The sequence below is a fragment of the Oncorhynchus nerka genome, linkage group LG3, assembly GCF_034236695.1.
Source record: "Oncorhynchus nerka isolate Pitt River linkage group LG3, Oner_Uvic_2.0, whole genome shotgun sequence".
Lineage (NCBI taxonomy): Eukaryota > Metazoa > Chordata > Actinopteri > Salmoniformes > Salmonidae > Oncorhynchus > Oncorhynchus nerka.
This window is the reverse complement of record NC_088398.1, coordinates 32,417,860-32,436,522: the sequence shown is the minus strand read 5'-3', so window position 1 is coordinate 32,436,522 and position 18,663 is coordinate 32,417,860. Positions and strand designations below refer to the sequence as shown.

The 18,663-nt window shown below is 45.4% G+C and overlaps 1 protein-coding gene across 1 annotated transcript in view; it reads right to left on the bottom strand.

Moving 5' to 3' along the window:
- The window catches only part of LOC115106891 (transcription factor HIVEP3), a 103,326-nt gene that overhangs the window by 6,322 nt on the left and 78,341 nt on the right, over nt 1–18,663 (bottom strand). The window contains 3 exon segments of the mRNA XM_029630085.2: nt 1,532–1,707; nt 7,631–7,779; nt 8,065–12,753. Coding sequence (XP_029485945.2) covers nt 1,532–1,707; nt 7,631–7,779; nt 8,065–12,369 — 4,630 coding nt within the window. The 5' untranslated portion in view covers nt 12,370–12,753.

Genomic DNA, 18,663 nt, shown 5'->3' with positions numbered 1-18,663 from the left:
ACGTCAGAGCAAAAACCAAGCCATGAGGTCAAAGGAATTGTCCGTAGAGCTCCAAGACAGGATTGTGTTGAGGCACAGATCTGGGGAAGGGTACCAAAACATTTCTGCAGCATTGAATGTCCCCAAGAACACACTGGCCTCCATCATTCTTAAATGGAAGAAGTTTGGAACCACCAAGATTCTTTCTAGAGCTGGCCGCCCAGGGAGGTGACCAAGAACCTGATGTTCACTCGGACAGAGCTCCTCTGTGGAGATGGGAGAATCTTACAGAAGGACGACCATGCAGCACTTCACCAATCAGGCCTTTATGATAGAGTGGTCAGACGGAAGACACTCTTCAGTAAAAGGCACATGACGGCCCGCTTGGAGTTTGCCAATAGGCACCTAAAGGACTCTCAGACCATGAGAAACAAGATTATCTGGTCTGATGAAACAAAGATTGAACTATTTTGACCTGAATGCCAATTGTCACGTCTGGAGGAAACCTGGCACCATCCCTACAGTAAAGCATGGTGGTGGCAGTATCATGCTATGGGGATGTTTTTCAGAGGTAGGGACTGGGAGACTAGTCAGGATCGAGGGAAAGATGAAAGGAGCAAAGTACAAAGAGATCCTTGATAAAAAAAAAACCTGCTCCAGTGCATTCAGGACCTTAGACTGGGGCAAAGGTTCACCTTCAAACAGGACAACAAACCTTAGCACACAGCCAAGACAACGCAGAAGTTGCTTCGGGACAAGTCTTTGAATGTCCTTGAGTGGCCCAGCCAAAGCCCGGACATGAACCCAATCGAACATCTATGGAGAGACCTGAAAATAGCTGTGCAGCGACGCTCCCCATCTAACCTGACAGAGCTTGAGAGGATCTGAAGAGAAGAATGGGAGAAACTCCCCAAATACAGGTGTGCCAAGCTTGTAGCGTCATACCCAAGAAGACTCAAGGCTATAACCGCTGCCAAAGGTGCTTCAAAAAAGTACTAAGTAAAGGGTCTGAATACTTATGTAAATGTGATAACAGTTTAAACTTTTATTTTATAAATTGTTTTTGCTTTATCATTATGGGGTATTGTGTGTAGAATGATGAGGAGAATTTCTGAATACTGAATACTTTCTGAATGCACTGTACATGTAGCCTACTTGGGAACCAGACACCATATTTTCCACGCCAAATTGCCTGAAGCCACAGGGCTCTTCTCGCAGGCTCCATTTCCTTATGTTGGAGCATTGCGAACCGCAGTTCAGGATTTTTTACCTGGTTATATGTATATTGAACAACACAGCAGTTTTCCGGCATGTTTTGATATTTCTGTATAATAATAAAATTGACAGTTGGCTCTTTTACAATGGGGGTCAATGGGGAAAAATGTTTGTTGTGCCCAATTTGTGGGCGTGGTCAAGAGGAATTCCTTCTTATGACGTGAATATCAACTTGGAGTATAGCTAAACTGCTCAACCATATACAAAGACAGAGCGACACTGATGCTGTATGACTTTGCTCCTATTTAGAAAGGTCACACCTCCTCCTCTTCCTCACCTTTGGTTTTGAAGGCAAAGTTGCAGTGTTTGCAGACGTAGGGCCGGACGTCTGTGTGTGTTCGAATGTGCTTCCTTAGCATGCTGGGCTTCTTACAGCGGATCCCGCACTCTCCGCACACATACTTTCCTCGGCCACGACCCAGCACATACACATACTCCTCATTAGACTTGTATCTGATGGGAAAGAGGGGGAGAGGGACAGAGAGAGGAAGTGGGGGGAGAGGGAATGAGAAAAGAAAAACAAAATACATAGAGTTAAAAGTAGGTAAAGATTGCTCCCTGGGCCTACTCTACACAAGGCACTCTTTACATCAGAGCGGGGTAGCCCCACCAAACTACTGCTTCCTCTAAGTCCCCTTGAAGTTCTCTCTCTCCAGCCTGTCTATGCCCGTGGCAGGCAGGCAGGCTTCAGGTTGGCAGAGAACCCAACCTTTATCCTAAGTTTGGGTGGCTCGGCCAACAACATCAGCAGCTACAGAGAGGGAAGCCTGGCTTTAGCCAAATAGACAATACATACAAAATCCACCTCTACATTTAGCTCTACTCCTCTATAAAAGACTAGTTTATATTTTGTTTTTAATACTTACGGAAATACTATGCACTACCCAACCTGATGTATACTTATCTTTAAATACAGAATTTGTTATACAGTATACTTTATCAACATGAATAAAGATCAGTATTCGCATTGAGCTCCAATGAGGCAACAACAGTACTTTGAACTAGAGGTCAACCGATTATGATTTTTCAACGCCGATACCGATTATTGGAGGCCCAAAAAAAGCCGATACCGATTAATCGGCTGATTTTTATATGTATATTTGTAATGATGACAATTGCAACAATACTGAATTAACACTTTGAACTTAATATAATACATAAAAAATTCAATTTAGTCTCAAATAAATAATGAAACATGTTCAATTTAGTTTAAATAATGCAAAAACACTGTGTTGGAGAAGAAAGTAAAAGTGCAATATGTGCCATGTAAAAAAGTTCATGTTTAAGTTCCTTGCTCAGAACATGAGAACATAGGAAAGCTGGTGGTTCCTTTTAACATGAGTCTTCAATATTCCCAGTTAAGAAGTTTTAGGTTAGACAATACATACCATTGGATGTTCTTATAGGCACTATAATATTGCCAGCCTAATCTCGGGAGTTAGGCTTGAAGTCATAAACAGCGCAATGCTTGAAGCACAGCAAAGAGCTGCTGGCAAACGCAGGAAAGTGCTGAATGAATGCTTATGAGCCTGCTGCTGCCTACCACCGCTCAGTCAGACTGCTCTATCAAATATCAAATCATAGACTTGATTATAATATAATAAACACACAGAAATACGAGCCTTACGTCATTAATATGGTCAAATCAAAGCAGCAACAACTGATGGTGATAATGTCATTGATGGAATGCAACAGCGTTTTGAGTCACTATTGTGAGTGCAGGCACACGGCATACACCCAGCAGGAGAACCTGGACAAAATGTGTTAAAATTACATCACACTGACAATTTCAATCTGTTTCTGGTTGTGATGATGCTGGGCATGAATGTGACTACGAATTATGGTACTTATTTTCCACCATAATTTGCAAATAAATTCATTAAAAATCCTACAATGTGATTTTCTGGATTTTTTTTCTCATTTTGTCTGTCATAGTTGAAGTGTACCTATGATGAAAATTACAGGCCTCTCTCATCTTTTTAAGTGGGAGAACATGCACAATTGGTGGCAGACTAAATACTTTTTTGCCCCACTGTATAACATTCTATTAGTTGCAAGAATATTGTATAGTAATTTAAATTGAAGAGGAATCCGGCGTTGTTTTGCGTAACAATTCATAAACCATGTGCCATGGAATCTCTTCCCAACTATTTTGCAATTTATATGGCACAGCTGTCAGTTTTTTGGTCCTTAAATTAAATTGGTATATGTTTTTATTTATCACACTTTTCTTTAACCATTTATGTTCTTCAATACAGGGCCGATATACAAGTTCCTTACTTTTTTCCCCTTCTACTTGCCTCTTCCATTTTTGTGGTAATGCTGCAATTAATTGGTTGTAATTTTGGGTAGACATTTCCATACGTCTGTGTTGGCTGCATGTTTGACATAATTCCACCAGTCCTATTTATGATATCATTCACTAAAATATACCTTTTTAAACATTTATTCGATAAATACAGTTTTTTTAAATCAATTAGTATATTTGAATTTAACCACTATATTTGTTGTACTATTTGTTCCGTCCTTTTAGGTGGATTAAACTGAAATTGCAACCAACTTTCTAAGGCTTGTTAAAAAAAGAAAGATATTTTGGAGATTATTTATTTTTTCAAACAACCGAAAGTGAGCAGGTGTAATCTGAATAAAGGGGAAAAGGCCCTTCCTGAATATAGGATGAGACATTCGTACCAATTGACTAGAGAACCAGTTTGGATTTAACTATAACTTTTGTATGACTGATGCCTTTAGTGAGAGGTCTAATGCTTTAATATTTAATAATTTCTGCCCACCGAATTCATATTTGTTATATATTCGTTGTTCATATAATTTAAAAAGCAGGGTCACTAGGGGTAGGCAAAACCATAAGCAAATAGGTAAACTGTGATATAACTAAAGAGTTAATCAGGGAGATTTTGCCACAAATAGACATGTATTTTCCTTTCCACGGTAGCAAGATCTTATCTATTTTGCTAACTTTCTATAAAAATTTATTGGAGTGAGATCATTTCTTTCTTTTTGGATTTGTATACCGAGTATATCCACATCTCCGTCAGACCATTTAATTGGTAAACTACATGGTAATGTAAAATGTGCATTTTTTAGTGATCCAATATGGTACATTTATCATAATTTGGTTTTAATCCAGAGAGTATAGCAAAAGTATCTAGAGCCTCTAAGAGGCCGTGGAGAGACTCTAATTGTGGTTTGAAAAGAAAACATGAATCATCAGCGTACAATGACACCTTAGTTTTTAAGCCACGGATTTCTAATCCCTTAATATTATTGTTTGATCTAATTTTAGCAGCTAACATTTCAATGGCAATAATAAATAGATATGCCGATAGTGGACAACCTTGTTTTACTCCTCTAGATAGTTTTAAACTTTCTGAGATGTAGCCATTATTTACTATTTTACACCTAGGGTTATTATACAGAACCTTAACCCATTTTATAAGAGATTCCCCAAAATTGAAATGTTCTAGGCATTTATATATAAACTCCAAAAGCCTTTTCAAAACCAGCAATGAAAACCAGGCCCGGTGTCCCCTCTCCTCCATGTTTGTTTGTGTTGCAAAATATTGCCGTAAAGACCGATAGACGTTTTTCGATCGTCACACGATATATATCGCCAGCCCTAATCCAGACCTTATGAAAGTGCCCAGTATACCCTTAATCCTGTAATAAATCAAATCTGGTGATACATAACTTGATATTTCTGCCATCCATTGTGACATTCCAATTAATGGCAATGCATTTCTTAGCCGCTATAAATTATTGGTTACAGTTTCTTCTTTTAAGTATGTAGTATCAACATTTCCAAGCAAACAAAAACAGGGAGAAGGGAGAATCTGTAGACATGCTGAGATAAAACAGCCTTCATAAGACCATAACATATGAGTTTCTTGAGTTGCATAACATATGTGTTTCTGATTGCAGCTGCCAATGTTCAGCTATTGGTTGGGAGACGACTCCTTGCCCGTCGACACCCATTTCTGGGTGTCAAGCTTAAAATAGACTCCTCGACTCCTAAGATTCAGTATTTTTGCAACGGAGAAAACATTTTTTTTGTAGTGTACTAAGAGAACATAAACTCTTGCATCTTTCACAGCAAAGAAAGAGCGAGCTACTGAGGGAGAGAGAAAGGGATGGAAGTGGCACAGCCAGGCATAGGTAGGCATGTCGGCTACCAGGCAGACAGTCAGAAGCGTGCAGGTGATCAAAATCTGTCGGCTATAGGCATGCTGTATTTCGCAATTCCTTGGCTTGCAATGTCTTGCGCAAGTTCACCAAAGTAGGGGCTATCGATAAGTAAGCTGAGCTATTCTACACACAACAACTGAAGACCAAACACACACTAGCATTTTCATAGCGAAGAGAAAGAGGAGAAAGCGAGGGAGAGAAGTTCGAGGCAGGCAGACAGCCAGTCAGAACCGTGTGCATAGGCTATATCTTGGCAATCTGTATCTAGCAATGCCTCGGATATTCACCAAAAGTATATTCAAGTATATATTAGGCTATCACTGAGTACGGCTAAGATATTCTTCATAGTGGAAGTGAATTGAAGTTGAAAATCGCGTGTTTTGGGCGTCGAGCAAGGGTCGACTCCTATGACTCCAAACACGACTCCTACAACCCCAAAAATCCTGGAGTCGTGCACCAGTATGTTCAACTCTCCCGTGCTGGTCCAGCCAGCCCTCCAGAAACTTTGCCTTCACACAGCCTGTCCGTCCGCTTTGTGGCATCGGCGCGGTCCTAAATCCAGCCAAACAGATTACCAAAATTAAAATCAGTTGAAGCTGACTTCCTTGTGTTTTTACAGTCTTTTATGCCCTCCCAAAAATATAAAAATAAAAAAGGTTTTATTTATTTTCCTCAGACAAATTGGTTGGCCATATAAAACCACCGCCAGTTGGGGAACCCTGATTATATCTGTATGTATTAAACACATAACTTATTTTCATTATATTTAAGGGATTCATTCCTTTTATATTCCAAAACTGTGTGATCATGCCTCAAAAAACATGCTAACCTCTCACCATTACCAATAACAGGGGAGGTTAGCATTTTCGGGTGGTATGATATTTACTCTATGCCTCTAACTTTCATTACTCATTATTCATGATTCATTCATGTAGATGTGTTCGGTACCAACTATATGGAATTCTAATTTTTCAGATTTGCTAATTATAACAAAGCAAGCTCTCTTTATTTGAAAATGATATGGTGATTTCTGGAAAGCTCTACTCCTATATATTATTTTGGCTGGAATTATCATTCTTCACAAATGTTATAATAAATCAATGTATAAGTAACAATTTTATGAGAAATCTTTATTAATATCCTAAAAGTGTCAATAATTAGATCACAAACAGCATTGTATAAGTTTAATCACTCACCCCCCACCCCTCCACCCACACACACCTCTTATGTTCTCCATCTGTCATTCGTTGTAAAAAATCACACATTTTCTATCAACACCTATCGGTTTGTATTGTTGTCTCCATCTCTTTCGCACACATGCATGTATGTCCTTGTCTGTCATAAGGAAACTAAATGTTTAATGTTTCCTTCTATATTTCCCTCTCTCCACCATTTCCCCTCCATCTTTCCCTTTCAATTCCATCTCTATCACACTATCTTTTACTGTGCTCTTGGCAGATCACTATCTGTTGGCTAGACTGCAGCAGCTGCCACAGGAAAAGGCAGCTTTGTGAGCTGCGATCAGAAGCAACAGTGAGAGCATATTCTGCAGTGGGAAGACTCTCACACACCTCACAGCAATTAGTCGTGTTCAATACCCACACCCAATTATTGCCTTTACTCAAGAGACTTTAGGTGATTTCTTTCCTACATATGTATGTACAGTACAGCAGCTAAACTTCAGTTGCTCTCGTGTCATTGAGAGGAAGGTATACCAACACCCATGAGAATCTCATAAAACACATCTGGTGGGATGCTTTCTGCTTGTCTGCTGCACCGCACAAATCCCAACCCCATTCAACACTCCACTGAAAATCTACATTTTCTACCAGCTGTGAATGGGAAAGGCTCTGCTGTCGGTATAAATGAAGTCCCTGGGGGCTAGCTCACCTGTTTCTCTGTTATTCTGGAAGACTGAAGTGTAAAACATTCTCTACTGTTACTGCTTTGTTTCCCCTTATACTGTGTCATTTATATTTTGAGACTCAGCATTTGGTGGCAACTGCTTTCTGGTACTGCTACCGTATCTGAATACAATGACTCACATCTACTGCATTGCTACATCTCTACTGCCTTTATCTGTCAGTAACGTTGAATATCTGCATGATGAATTTTGCAGAAAAATCTATCTGCTCATAGAAAACTCCACTAGTATTAGTTGATCAGGGCTTACCCGCCCTCGAAGATTTGGACACGGAGAGGTTCGCTCTGTTTGGAGGTGGAGGGCCCTTGCTCCTCTCTCTTCTCCTTCTTCTCCTCCTTCTCAGGCTGCTGTGGTGGCTCCTTCACTTCTACAGGGGTGCTGGGTGGGGTAGCATGTACCTACACTCAAAGACAGATACGGGCAAATTCACCAACGCACCCTGACATATTGGTTGGCAATGATGATATACAGTACATTGGAACAACAATTAATGTCAAACATTTCATGTATTGTTTGTGTATAATCTAACAGCATAGTGTCTGGTAATTTCCAGCTGTGAAGTTGTGGGGTATGCATTATTCTATATAATTCATAACTAAAACTGAATCAGGGGTTTTGGCAGTTTTGATCTAATTTGCCCATGCTGTGGTTTCCTACATATTGAATATTGCTGTTATATTTACCTCTGAAATGTGGGGCTTTCTACTGCTGGCAGGGACCACCTTGCCTGTCGCCGGGGTTAGAGCTGTGGCCATGGTGTAGGTCTCTGAGCTGTGTTTCTGCTTAGAGCGCAGCAGGGACAGGGCCAGCTTGGTGGACAGGCCTGGCAGGTTGGGGTTGTGCACGCTGATGCTCCAGGAGGTGTAAACGGAGGTTTGTGGCTCCCTCTGGGTAAAAGGGTTGGGCTTCACGTAGTTCAAGTAGCACCAGCTGACTGAGGTGGTGGTGTGGAGGCTGGGATACAAGGGGGCTTTGACTCGCTCAGGACTCTGGGGTACAAAGGACGCACTCACTCCCTGGCCCTCATTCTCCTTTTCTTTCTTAGGTCCAGCCTTCCCTTGCATCTCCCTCTCTTCCCTGTGCCCTTCTGTGTCCCGTACATTCTCTTCCTCCTCGACTTTCACAGTTACTACTCCTATATGGGCCCTTTCCGGCTCTTTCTTTTTGTCTTCCCCGACTTCCAGTTTTCTCCCAGAACCCCTATTTTCCTCTTCCTCTCCCACCTTCTCTCCCTCCTCCTCTTCCTCCTTCACTCGTTTCTGCTGGCGCTGAGCCTCTGTGCTGAGCTCCAGACTGGCTGCAGGAGAGAGCATGCGTTTGCTCCCTCCAGCCCCCAGTGGCTCATAGCCCTCTCCGGACACAGAGCCCAGCTCCACGGGTAGAGACAGGGGCAGGTAGCTCTTGAAGTCCGGGGTGGGGATCTTCAGGTAGGACCTCTGCAGCTTTTCCTGCTCCAGCTGGCCCATGATAACCATGGCCATGCAGCAGATGGGCTCCTGGGAGCGGGCTGACGCCAGGATTTGGGAGAGGGTGGTGTACAGGGCACTGGCGTAGGTGATCATGTTGGTCTGGAGGCGCACTGGCACCATCAGTGACACGACTGGCGTCAGCTGTGCCAGGCACGTTGCGATGACAAGCGGGGGATGGTGGCAGGGCAGAGGGACTAAGGACTGAGGAGCTGGGGCAGGGAGAACCACGGTGGAGGGCATGGGGGGCTGTGTGGGGACTTGGATGGTGAGCCCAGGAGATACAGGGAGGTACACAGCCTGGCCAGCCCCAGCGGGGTACTGCAGGGAGAGCAGAGCTGAAATAGGATGGAGGGGCAGGCCTAGGCGTTCTGCCATGTGAAGCTGCCCTGAGTGAACTTGTATGGTTGGAGGGGAAGGGTGTGTGTGTAAGAAGGCTCTGTGGATGATGTGGGTGGAGAGGACATCTGAGATGGCAGTGGTGACCGGATGGAGCTGGGCTAACTGGCCAAGAGGGAACCGATCATGCCCAGTTGGTCGCATGGGGAATGGGAGTATCCGGGGTTGGTGGAACAGCTGTACGGTCTTCCCTATGGCCTCCGGGCTGAGCCTCGAGGTGCTGGCTTCAGCTGGGTGGAAGGAAGGGTGGCTGGTGTAGGACGGGCTGGTGCTCCCTGGTCGGCCTGAGTGGCTGGCCATGGCCCCTTCCTCGTGGTCTGGCTCACCGAGGGTGGTGTGCTTTACCAGTAGGCACTTCCTCCTCTCCCTCCAGGCTGAAGCAGACTGCTGCGGGGATAGGGAACCGTAGTCAAAGGATTTGCTCCTGGTCTCCACGATCTCATCCGTGTGCTGGGGGCTGACCGGGGCCTGCTCCGAGGCTGAGCGCTGCATCTCTCTTTGGGGTTGGTATTGTTGGTGGGGGCACGAGGGCACTGTTAGCATGTGGGAGCCCTGGGTGCTGCTGGAGCCCCAGGGGGAAGGCTCAGCACGTTTTCCCCCCATGTCTTCAAAGAAGGCAGAGCGGCTGGGTGAATGGGAAATGCTGCTCTCCTGGCTGGGGCTCTGGGTCCCCAGCGATACCGACTCAAAGCTGGACTCCCCGGAAGACTGGGCAGCAGCCTCGGCTAGACGGAGACGCTTCTTCTTTGGTGGCAGCTTCTCGGTGGGGAGCTGAGCCATACTTTGGCTGCGCTGAGGCCACTGGAACTCCTCTACCACCCTCTCTGGCTCCTTGGACGAGGATGCTGTCGCCATGGGCGACACTGACACCATATCAGCGTCAGGCTCCACCGTCACTAGGATCTCTGGCACTTGGATGTTGTGCTGGCGGACCAGGCGGGACATGGAGGGCGATGATTTTGGCTGCGGCTGTTTTTGCGGTGTTAACTGGCTCTCTCTGAGCTCTATAGACTCCTGGCTCTCCATGGATATACTTTTCTGCTTTTCGAAGGAGCTGGTGTGCTGGATGACCGAGATGCCCTTCCTGTCTTGCTGCTGCTGCTCAGCCTGTGAGGGAGCATCTGAGAAAGCCTCACTCTGCTGCACCCGGTTTGGCACTGCAGTGTTGGTTGTGGGGCTGCAGGTCATAAAAGCTGTAGGCCTGGGGCTGGGAGGATCCTCCTCCAGACTCTCCTCTTTCCTCCTCTTCCTCACTGCCATGGCCAGTGCCCAGAATTTATAGTGCATCATCTGGGGGCGGTCATCCCGGAACGCCCCATCCACCTCTACTCTCTCCAGCTCCTTTATTGGCTTGCCTGTGCAGAGACCCCTGTGGGCCTCGTAACTCTCCCTTTGTTTACAGCGGACTCCGCAGGTCTCGCACTCATACAGCCTTGGACCTTTGCGTTGCTGCTTCCTGGTTAGGCCAATTTCTGTAGCTGCGGAGGAGGAGGGGCCAGCCTCCTCCAGGCTTAGCTCAGCCCCGAGGGACAACTCGATGGCGGGCTGGCGCCTCAGCAAACGGTACTGCCCGCCCACCCTCATCTTGGCCACCACGGCCTGCTGCTCATCAAAGGAGTGGCTCAGACGAGAGAACCCCCAGGGAGAGGTGGTGGAGTGGTTTCCCTGGCCTGCTGAGGTGGGCATGGAGTGGCTTCTCAGCAGAGGCAATGAGGAGGAGGACTTCTGGACCCCCGATGGGCCCACGTCTTGGATATGGGGATGGAATGATTGGCCTGCCATACCGGGACCTGGGCTTTCTCCCTTAGGCTCAAACACATAGGGGTCTTTGGGGGAGAAGAACTTGGGTGACTCCAGACTACTCTTCCTGGAGAGCGAGGAGCGCCTGGGCTTGACGCTGTCGATCTTGCTGGTGTCCACAACCGCCTTGTTGATGGTGATGAGTTTGGTAATGTGCTCGATGACCTGCATCTTGGGCATGCTGAAGGGTATGCTGCTCTTCTCCTCCATCCCCAATGAAGAAGAGTGGGCGCGCTGCTGATGGGGACTGCGCTGCTGCCCTCCAAGCCGCCCATACTTGCCCAGGATGATCTCGGCATAGGTTTTGGCATTGGGAGGGCTCACCTGGGAGTCAGCTCGGCTCATCTCAGAGCTCCTCGAAAGGGAGATATAGCCTGACTCTTGGCTGCCTTTACTGCTGGGGCCCAGTGAGGAGGAGGTGGAGGGAGGGTCGTCCGGGGAGGCCATGGGGCCACGCTTCCTCTCACTCAGCCTCATGGCCAGTCTTTGCTTCACGGCCTGGGAGTCGTCAGACCTTTGGCCCTCCTCTTGCCCTGACAGCGCCAAACTGCTGCTGCTCTTCTGCTTGTTCAGCCTCTCCTTCCTGTACTGACCCGTCTCCTCCTCAGAGTCTGTGCTCTCCCCCTCCGTGGGCTCCTCGGGATCCTCTCCCAGGGCGCTCATCTCGGGTCCGCTCAGGCTCAGCTCGTCCCGGCTGGATGCCAGGCCTGCCTTGATGCGGTGGGCGTGGGACTTGCGGTGCTTGTACAGGTTACTCTTGGTCTTGAAGGAGAAGCCACAGGGGACGCAAGGATAAGGCCTCTCCCCTGTGTGAGAGCGGATGTGTTTCTGGAGAACGCTGGGTTTGGCACATGGACGGCCGCAGTAAGTGCACACGTACTTCCCCGGTTTCTGGAGCTGCCTCTCGCCTCTTTTAGATGGGCTGCCCTCTAGGACTTCCTGGTTGGGCTGGGAATGCACCCCCTGAGTGTTGTGGCCTTGGGTAGAGAAGGATTGTAGAGATAAGGTGGAGGGGGAGGAGAAGCTGCCTCCTGAAGGACCTGGGGTGTCTGTTGAGAGCTGACATGCTGCTTGGGTCTTGTGCTGATGCTGAAGCCTGAGAAGCAGGTCGCTACGTTTAGGCTTGCGGTGGTGGAGACATCCCAGGCCACCGTGGACGGGGCGGGGTTTGGATGGCGGTTGCTGTGGCTGAGTTGGACGGGACCCTGTGGGGGGCTCAGCGGCCCCAGGAGAAAGAGGCTGCTGTTGCCTTCCGGATCGCTCCCCATCAGCAGGGTGGCTGGGCTCTGCCTCCATAGAGTGGGGAGGAGGCCTTACAGACATACAGGGATTGCCTCAGGGAGCAGTGCGCCACACAGCCTCATGGAGCTAGCCACAGTGCCGCAGAGATGCCTGGGACGAGGGAACATCTAACGGAGTACCTTTTATATGAGCAGGCCAAAAGTCATTCAAGAGGACCAAATAAGACATAATTAAAAAGTGCCCCAGAGCAGCATAGAGGATGTAGGTAAACATAGATTCGCTCTCATCACAGAGTAAGTCTGAGCCATTGTGATAGGTCTTCACTGTGGACTGGGAGCTAGATGAGAGTTTGGCTTAGAATACTGCTGGACCGTTCTGACACTGTGGCTCTGGTGAGTAGAAACCTCTGGGTCTTCCCTTGTTCCTCTTAGGCCGTCTCTGGTCAAACCTAGTACCTCACTGGATCTGCAGAAACACAGAAATAAGCAAAGTGAATCACAGAGCTTAGGCAGACCTGACATAATACACCTCGGCATTAGTTTAATCATTATTAGTTGTGACTCATGACACTATCGATGACTAGGTGGTCAGTCCCTAAAGACCCCAAAAACAGACTGTCATGGGGTTTAGGCCTAGTCAAAGCCCTGTGACCAAACACTGACTCTCACGTTGATATTGCTGCCACAAATCAGACCCTGCCAAATAAGGCCACATTTCCTTGGCCTGATGAGTGGAGGAAGTGCTCTAATGATCACATTAGCGAGGTAATTGCGGTAACACCGTGTTATTGCTCTGATCTATTCTTGCTCTACCTGTATGCTGGAGTCTCTGCCACATACAGAAACGGTCTATTTCAGTGTACTTCTACCCTGTAATGTTGTAACGTGCAACATCCAACATAATACCGCCTAGTTCCAAAAAGAGCTCAGACACAGTGAGAGAGAAAACTCTACCACACCACTGTGTATCTATCTTCAAACCATCTGGCTAGAGCAGTCTGCACGAGACACCACTGCTCTGAGAAGGCCAAGCCAGGTCAACATCCAGGGCAGCAGTGCCAACAGAGAGGGTAAAAGTGTGACTCAAGTCAAAACAAACATTTGAAATTTAGCCTGAGCTTATTCAATCTTGTTCTCAAGCTGGGGGAAGAGGGGCGATCTGCTTGTAATGAGTAAAGATGAGATGACAGCAACAGGCCTTCAGCTTCTCCCCCTGTGTTGCACTGTCATGTACAGCCACTAGGGTGCAGCATGGTAGGGATGAGATGCCAGGTGAAGTGGTTGAAGATAGAAAAAAGACTGTAGGAAGATGGGGAAGTGTAGTCAAGACATATCTGAAGTTATATTTCCCACTTTAGGAGAAACCTAGGTCTCAACTCCACACACATAATTATTGTACCGCAGCAAATTAAAACACATTCTGGGAGCAGCCAGAGCCAATCAAAAAATGTCACTGAGCTGTCGGATTGCTGACAGTCCGAGCTGAGGCCCATCCACTGACATCCATCATCAGAACAGAGCCATCAACACACACGTCTCAGTAAATCATACTTCAGAATACCACTTTTCAGGGAGAGAATAGATGTAGGGGTTATAAGCTAGTGCATTTAACACTGTGTCTCCCTCCCACCTTCCCTAGGTAAGGCAAAAGCAGTGGCAGGTAGAGACTGATAAGTTGACAGGGTGAGTGAGTGTGCGAGCGAGAGAAAGAGATTACTCTCTGAGAGGCTGTGTGGAGTCATTCAGTGTCCCAGCGGCTGGCTAAACAGGCCTAGACTAGTCTGACTGACTCCAGCTGGGGCAGCGGTGACAGGTTTTTTAATGAGCCCGGGTTTCACTCGTTCTCCATATGTTCCTGAAAAACACAGCACAGTCTGGCTTCTTAACAGTGGAAAATAAAACACAGAATAACACTTCCTTTTTGGAAGTGAATCGAAAGATTCTCAGCTCCATTTCCATGTTCACCTACATCTGATGATCATACATTTAGTCTGTTTCTCCGAACAGAGGTTAACCCTTGTGTTGTCTCAAGGGTCAAACATGACCCGACACTGTTTAATAGCAGAGAAAACCCCCTAAATTATATTGAAATTTGATGACTTTTCCGGCAGGGTAGCCTAGTGGTTAGAGCGTTGGACTAGTAACCGAAAGGTTGCAAGTTCATATCCCCGAGCTGACAAGGTACAAATCTTTCGTTCTGCCCCTGAACAGGCAGTTAAAAAATGAAAGCTGTACACCCCCAGGGTACAAACATTTTCTTAGGGTGGTTATTGAACCAGCAGTTATAAAATCATTTACACACCACAAAAAAACACACACAATGAGAAATTGAGATTGTGTGCTACTGATTAAACTCAGACAAAACAAAAACTTTATTGTGCATGTGCAGCATCTCCCCTCCACAACCCCACACATGACTCAAGTTCACAGACAAAACAAAAACAATTTCATACAAAATACATTTATTGAAAGCATTGTTTACTAATGGGAAATGCAGTCAGAGGCTATAAAGGTGCTGCAGATGACAGTCCCCCCAGTTCTCTCTTTGCTGAAGCCATGAGTGCACTTTTCAGTGCACAACAGGTCGTAGATCTGATTTTTTCAGATGCCCAGGAGGAACAAGAGATCAATTATTTAGAAGGAGGAGGTATATGAAGAAGAAGATGGGGAAGAATTACAACCCAGAGCACAATGCATCATCTTCAGATGAAGTAGAAATCCCCCAAGCTGAAAGAGAGACATTTTTGTCAAAGAACAGCAAAATAACATGGTCCTTGTCACCATATGATAACCAAGGCAGAATGGCAGCACAAAATGTCATAAGGATGACCCCAGGGCCCACAAGACATGCAGTTTCCCATGCCCAGGACATCGCCTCAACATTCTACATGTTCATCACACCAGCCATCAAGAAAATCATCCTGGAGATGACAAATTTGGAGCGATTCCGTAAATATAGAGACAACTGGAAAAGGGTGGATGAGATTGACCTGCGTACCTTCATAGGGCTGCTAATCTTAGCGGGTGTGTATAGGTCCCGATGCAAGGCTACATGTAGTCTCTGGGATGCAGAGGGGGAGGGAAGTCTTCTCATCAACAAGGGGCAGAGAGGACTTCTCATCAAAGTTTGCCAGCCATCATCCTGGACTACAACCACAACAAAGGAGGCGTGGACAACCTGGTCAAGGTGATTGGAACTTACAGCTGCAGGAGGATGACTGCCCGCTGGTCCCTGGTCATCTTCCATAACATCATTGATGTGTCCTCATACAATGCCTTCGTGATATGGAACAAGATCAACCCTACCTGGATGCTTGATAAGCGGAACAAGAGGAGGGTGTTCCTGGAGCAGCTGGGAAAGGCACTTGTAACCCCACACATTGAAATAAGGGAGCGCCTCCCCCGCACAGCAGCCTCTGCAGCGCTTGTGAAAGCTGTTCAGGGGGGTGAATCTTGTCCTGATCCACCTGAGGCTGCAGTTGGAGCAGGCAAGAGGAGGAGATGCAAATTCTGCCCCCCAAAGAATGACTGTAAAACAAATACTATGTGCTGCACATGTGAGAAATACATCTGCAAAGTCCATGCACACACACTTGCATACTGTCCTACATGTGCTAATTAGAGTTGATTGATTTATGTTCTTCACGTTTTTGTTTTGTATCTATTATCTTATTTTTTTATTGTTGTTGTTTTTTATTGTTGTTGTTTATACACCTTGTGGGTGGGGGCAATGGTTCAAAAATGGGAGAAGACTAGTATTTTGTAGTTGAATTCCTCATTGTACAGTATATAAGAATATATCGCTATGTTGCCAAAAAAGTTCAAGACTGTCATTGTTTCCCTTCAATAAAATGCAATCAAAACTACTTTCTGCACATTTCTGCTACTTTCTTAGGCTATACAAGTGCTATAGAAAATGTATGTTTACACCTATGCAGTACCTTTAGCAATAATAATAAGAACAATAATAATAAACCTTTACTTTAGTAAAGGAAACAATTGGTGTCCACTGAACGAGTGGTGTCCACTGATTAAATGCAGTCTTTCTACATTGTGAAGAAGGGAAAACACAGATATTCAATGTTTGTGATGAATGACAGGTTGTTTCTTCATGCAAAATAGATTTGGGCTTTAAAATTCAATTAAGCTGCTTCATTTTAGTGGTTTAGTGAAGGCGGGTCATTTTTTACCCTTAGGACAAGGGGAGTATATAGGATGTTAAGACTACACAAGGGTTAACTTTGTTTACAGCAGAGTACTATTAGCAGTAGCAACTATTAAGAATAACAGACATTAAAATGAACTCAAACGCCTCACAGTAAGAGAGGCAGACGATAAAATGTTCTGAGCTGTCCAGCTACATTGTGGGGTTTGCCTTGGGAATTAGCTAGAATAGTTAGAAAAGGGATTGGTTTTATACTGTAGCTAGGTCATGTACCAAAGTGGTCTCTTCACACACAATTCCCAAGAAAGAAAAGTGAGGGTGAGAATACTACAGGAGTGTGAGACTGAGAAATAAAAAAGGCATGAGTGGGAGAGACAGGAAAAGACAGGTAAAGAGTGGGAAGATGAATGGGGAGAAAAAATAAGGCACTATGAAGTCAGAGTGCGTAGGAGGGCGAAATGATATAGAAATATACCGGTGGAAGAAGGAAGAACGAAGATAAAGAGAGGGGAGGAAAAAAATCGAGAGAGAGAAAAAAGAAGAAAGGAAAGTGTCTTCCCCCGTCCTACTTGTGTTGTTTGACCCTGAGCACAAGTTGGCCATCACAGTATAAGGCTTAATAATCTCTGGCATAGTACTTATGCAGTCTTTAACCAGAGTGAATAGGCGGTTTTAGGGTGGGGAGAGAACCGTCTGAATTATGCATGGCAGTGCAGTCTAGACTCTAGCTCAGAGCAGGGAAACACGCATTAGGGCTTTGCCAGGAAGTTAAGGGGAAAGCCTGCCAGAGTGAGCAAGCACATCATCATCTCTCACACAAGCACACACATTTAAACAAGCATGCATACAGTATGTACGTGCACACACACACACACACACACACACACACACACACACACACACACACACACACACACACACACACACACACACACACGTTATCTACTAATGACCACAAGCGTTGGAGTTGACTCCAATTATGGAGTTATACAAAAAAGGCTGACGTAGGCTACCGATTAGCTTTCAATATTTTGGTCAGTAGATTGTCAGACAGCTACATATGCATTGCTAATCAATCACCCAGTTAATTAGCGTGCAAGCACACACACTGACAATTTTTGCACATTTTTGTCAGTTTGGTCAAATTGGAGTCGGCGTCGAGAGAGAGATTCGACTACAACGACGATAGCAGGAGACGGAGTCGACTCCCAAAATCCTGGACAAATTTGGAGAGTGAAAGAGAGAGCATGGGTCCTTTCCCACTAGTAGGAGGGGCCCAAGGGAGACTAAGCAGCCCAGATAGAGTTCTCTGATGGGGAAAGAGAGGCAGTTAGGGGCACTACAGGTTAAGTTGCCATGGTAAAAATTGGAATATACTAAAATATCTAAAAGTAAACCGAATGTATGATGTCACAAAGCAACATAATGACTTCACATACACTACAGTTCAAAAGTTTGGGGTCACTTAGAAATGTCCTTGTTTTTGAAAGAAAAGCACATTTTTTGTCCATTAAAATAACATCAAATTGATCAGAAATACAGTGTAGACATTGTTTATGTTGTAAATGACTATTGTAGCTGGATTTTTATGGAATATCTACACAGACGTACAGAGGCCCATTATCAGCAAACATCACTCCTGTGTTCCAATGGCATGTTGTGTTAGCTAATCCAAGTTTATAATTTTAAAAGGCTAATTGATCATTAGAAACCCCTTTTGCAATTATGAAAACTGTTATTCTGATTAAAGAAGCAATAAAACTGGCCTTCTTTAGACTAGCTGAGTATCTGGAGCATAAGCATTTGTGGGTTCGATTACAGGCTCAAAATGGCCAGAAATAACTTTTTGAAACTCATCAGTCTAGTCTATTTTTGTTCTGAGAAATGAAGGCTATTCCATGCGAGAAATTGCCAAGAAACTGAAGATCTTGTACAACGCTGTGTACTACTCCCTTCACAGAACAGTGCAAACTGGCTCTAACCAGAATAGAAAGAGTAGTGGGAGGCGCTGGTGCACAACTGAGCAAGAGGACAAATACATTAGAGTGTCTAGTTTGAGAAACAGACGCCTCACAAGTCCTCAACTGGCAGCTTCATTAAATAGTACCTGCAAAACACCAGGACTCCGGGATGCTGGCTTCTGTATTCTTTTGCCCATCTTAATCTTTTTATTGGCCAGTCTGAGATATGGCTTTTTCTTTGCAACTCTGA